The sequence below is a fragment of the Lynx canadensis genome, chromosome B2, assembly GCF_007474595.2.
Source record: "Lynx canadensis isolate LIC74 chromosome B2, mLynCan4.pri.v2, whole genome shotgun sequence".
Classification (NCBI taxonomy): domain Eukaryota; kingdom Metazoa; phylum Chordata; class Mammalia; order Carnivora; family Felidae; genus Lynx; species Lynx canadensis.
The window spans coordinates 1,155,440-1,158,149 of record NC_044307.1 but is presented as its reverse complement, the minus strand read 5'-3'; the positions used below and the strand labels follow the sequence as shown (position 1 = coordinate 1,158,149).

The 2,710-nt window shown below is 41.0% G+C and overlaps 1 protein-coding gene across 1 annotated transcript; it reads right to left on the bottom strand.

Moving 5' to 3' along the window:
• Positions 1–1,214: 1,214 nt before the first annotated feature.
• Positions 1,215–2,147, bottom strand: LOC115514697 (olfactory receptor 2W1-like). Its single transcript, XM_030316839.1, has one exon. It carries the CDS (start codon positions 2,145–2,147, stop codon positions 1,215–1,217), a length of 933 nt encoding a protein of 310 aa, XP_030172699.1.
• Between the last annotated feature and the right edge of the window lie 563 nt (positions 2,148–2,710).

The following is a 2,710-nucleotide window of genomic DNA, read 5'->3' as shown; positions in this document are numbered from 1 at the left end:
GAATTAAACTCCCACTCTGTGTGCCCTGGTACTGGGGAAGCACCTCCCGATAAGAGGTCCTAGCTGGTTTTGTCCTGCACTGCAGCCCTTCAGGGGAGGGAACCAGCTTCTGCACCCCTGTGTACTGCACCCCTGATATATCACTGAAACTGGAGGTGGCTCCCCTCCTCCACATGTGTGTGTACAGGGCAATCAGCACCAGTCCGAAGATGGAATCTGCAGTTAGAGATTATCTAGCCTGCAGTTAGAGATGGGATCCCTTTCTGTCCCAGTCCAAGGTTTTTTTTTCTCTTGTCCAGATACAGTCCTACACTTCCCTAGCTGCTCTTTCTCTTCCCTTTGTGTCTCCTCAGAAGGGGATCCCTCACCTCTGTTCCTAGGCAGCCTGTTTTTTCTCCCCCAGTTTGCAATTGCCCACCTATGGTCTCTCAGGTTGTCCTGGTTTCTCCGTGGTATACTCAGTCTCTTTTCCTCCCAGACTCTTGGGGTTCAAAGTCCTTTGGCCTCAGCTCTTCATTGTTTGGAAGACACAGGAAGTATGGATCCCCCTACTTCTCTGCCATGTTGGCTGTCCCTCAGAAATCATAAATTTAAACATATTGTGTTTCAATCATTATTCTTAGTGATGCTGATTGCCTCCACTTTGGGAAGTAGACACCCCTTCAAAATGGTTCCTAATTTCCTTATTCCCTCTTTTCTTCCTTCCTTCCTTCCTTCCTTCCTTCCTTCCTTCCTTCCTTCCTTCCTTCCTTCCTCCTTTTGTAAGTTGTTTTCCAACACAAAAGCCCTGCTGGCTGTATCAGGTGGATAGAAGGGGATGTTATTTACCATAGAAGTAGCAAGTCTGGGAAGAAATAAATGAGTGTCCAGTGTAATCCTATATTAAAGTAAACCTTCCATGTGAAATATTTTCTTAATATTTGTACATATATCCATTACTGTATTTAACCACATTTCATAATTGTATATTTGCTTATCTGTGTCCCTGATTAGTCTTGAAGCTTTTTAAGTGTGTGAATTTAGCTTACTTTATGTATCTGTGTCTCTGTCTCCTTGTAATTTCTGTGTACTTCCTACTTCTTTACAAAGTCCATGCCTAGTACAATCCTAGTACATGGTAAACATCCAATAAATGCCCTTTGCATAAATGAATCAATTCATGTTGGTGAAGGTCAATACTATTTCTCTCTTTTCTGTCAAACTCATGCCTTTGTTTACCATTTTTCTACATACAGTATTCTTTTTATTGCTCTCTTTACATCTTTGTTTCTTAAAGTGTAGATTAGAGGGTTAAGGGTGGGTGTGACGATTGTGTAAAAGAGAGTAAGAAACTTCCCCTCATCTTGGGATGTGCTATTCTGTGGCTTCATGTACATATAAATGACTGTTCCATAAAAGAGAGTTACTACTGTGAGGTGGGAACCGCATGTATTAAGGACCTTATGCCACCTTGCTGTTGACTTGATCCTCACAACAGCTTGAGTGATAATTGCATATGAGATGAGAATTAGTGATAGAGGTACTAGAAGAAATATCACTCCAAGAGCAAAGACTACAATCTCAATTACTTTTGAGTAGACACAAGCCATCTTGAGCAAGGCTGGCATCTCACAGAAAAAATTGTCGACCTCCCGGTGCCCACATCTTGGCAACTTCAAAGTCAGGGAGCAAAGAATGAAGGCACTACCAAGACCACCTAACCAGGCCGTGAGCACCATCTTCTGGCAAAGCTGAGGGTGCATTATTATTGTGTAGTAAAGAGGTTGACAAACAGCAGCATAGCGGTCATAGGCCATCACAGCCAAGAGAAGACATTCTGTGGCTCCAAAGTCAAGGGCAAAGAAGAATTGGAGCACACACCCTCCATAGGTAATAGACTTTGTTGGACCCCATAGATTTACCAGCATCTGTGGGATGATGCTAGTTGCATAACAGAGGTCCAGAAAAGACAAATTGGATAGGAAGAAATACATGGGAGTATGGAGCTGGCTGTCTAGGTTAGATACAAGAATGATGGTTGTGTTTCCTACCAGAGTCACAATATAGAAGATGAAGACAGTCCCAGAGATGATGTGTTCTAATTGGGGCCAATCAGAAAACCCCAGCAGGATGAAATCTGTCATGGAACTTCTATTGTTTGTGTCCATAGCTCCTTATGAAGGTCTAGAAGGCAATAGTATGGTAATAAAAAATAGTATCATTCTTAAGTAGAAATAAAAATTTCTAAAGTTTCCCATGAGTATCCCAAGTTCACTTCTTTGTGTTCTCTCTCCCATTTGGAGCACCTCTTTTAACAGTTTCTCTCTGTTCAGTGCCCAAAGCCTCTCTGTTTACTTATAACCAGAGTGGTCCTAAAAATAATATGGTAAACCTAGTCACACTGAATTGTAAGTCATTGAAAAGGCAATATGCCATGACACCTATGGTTATGGGTAATTTGGTTAAATGATAAATACATAAAATTAATTATATATTTTAAGAGTTTCATATATTTTGACTTGTTCAATCTTGAAATTATGACATTAACATCACTTGGCATGACTTTTACCCCCCATATCAAAGGAGTGGGGTTTGAAGTAAAAAGTTATATAACCTATTATGTTGTGATAAGCGTCACCATTTGGTAGCAGAATCACTTTCCATATTCACTTACAAATGTCTGCATTTTAGCCATTATCATCACCATCACCACCAACCACCTCCTCTTTCC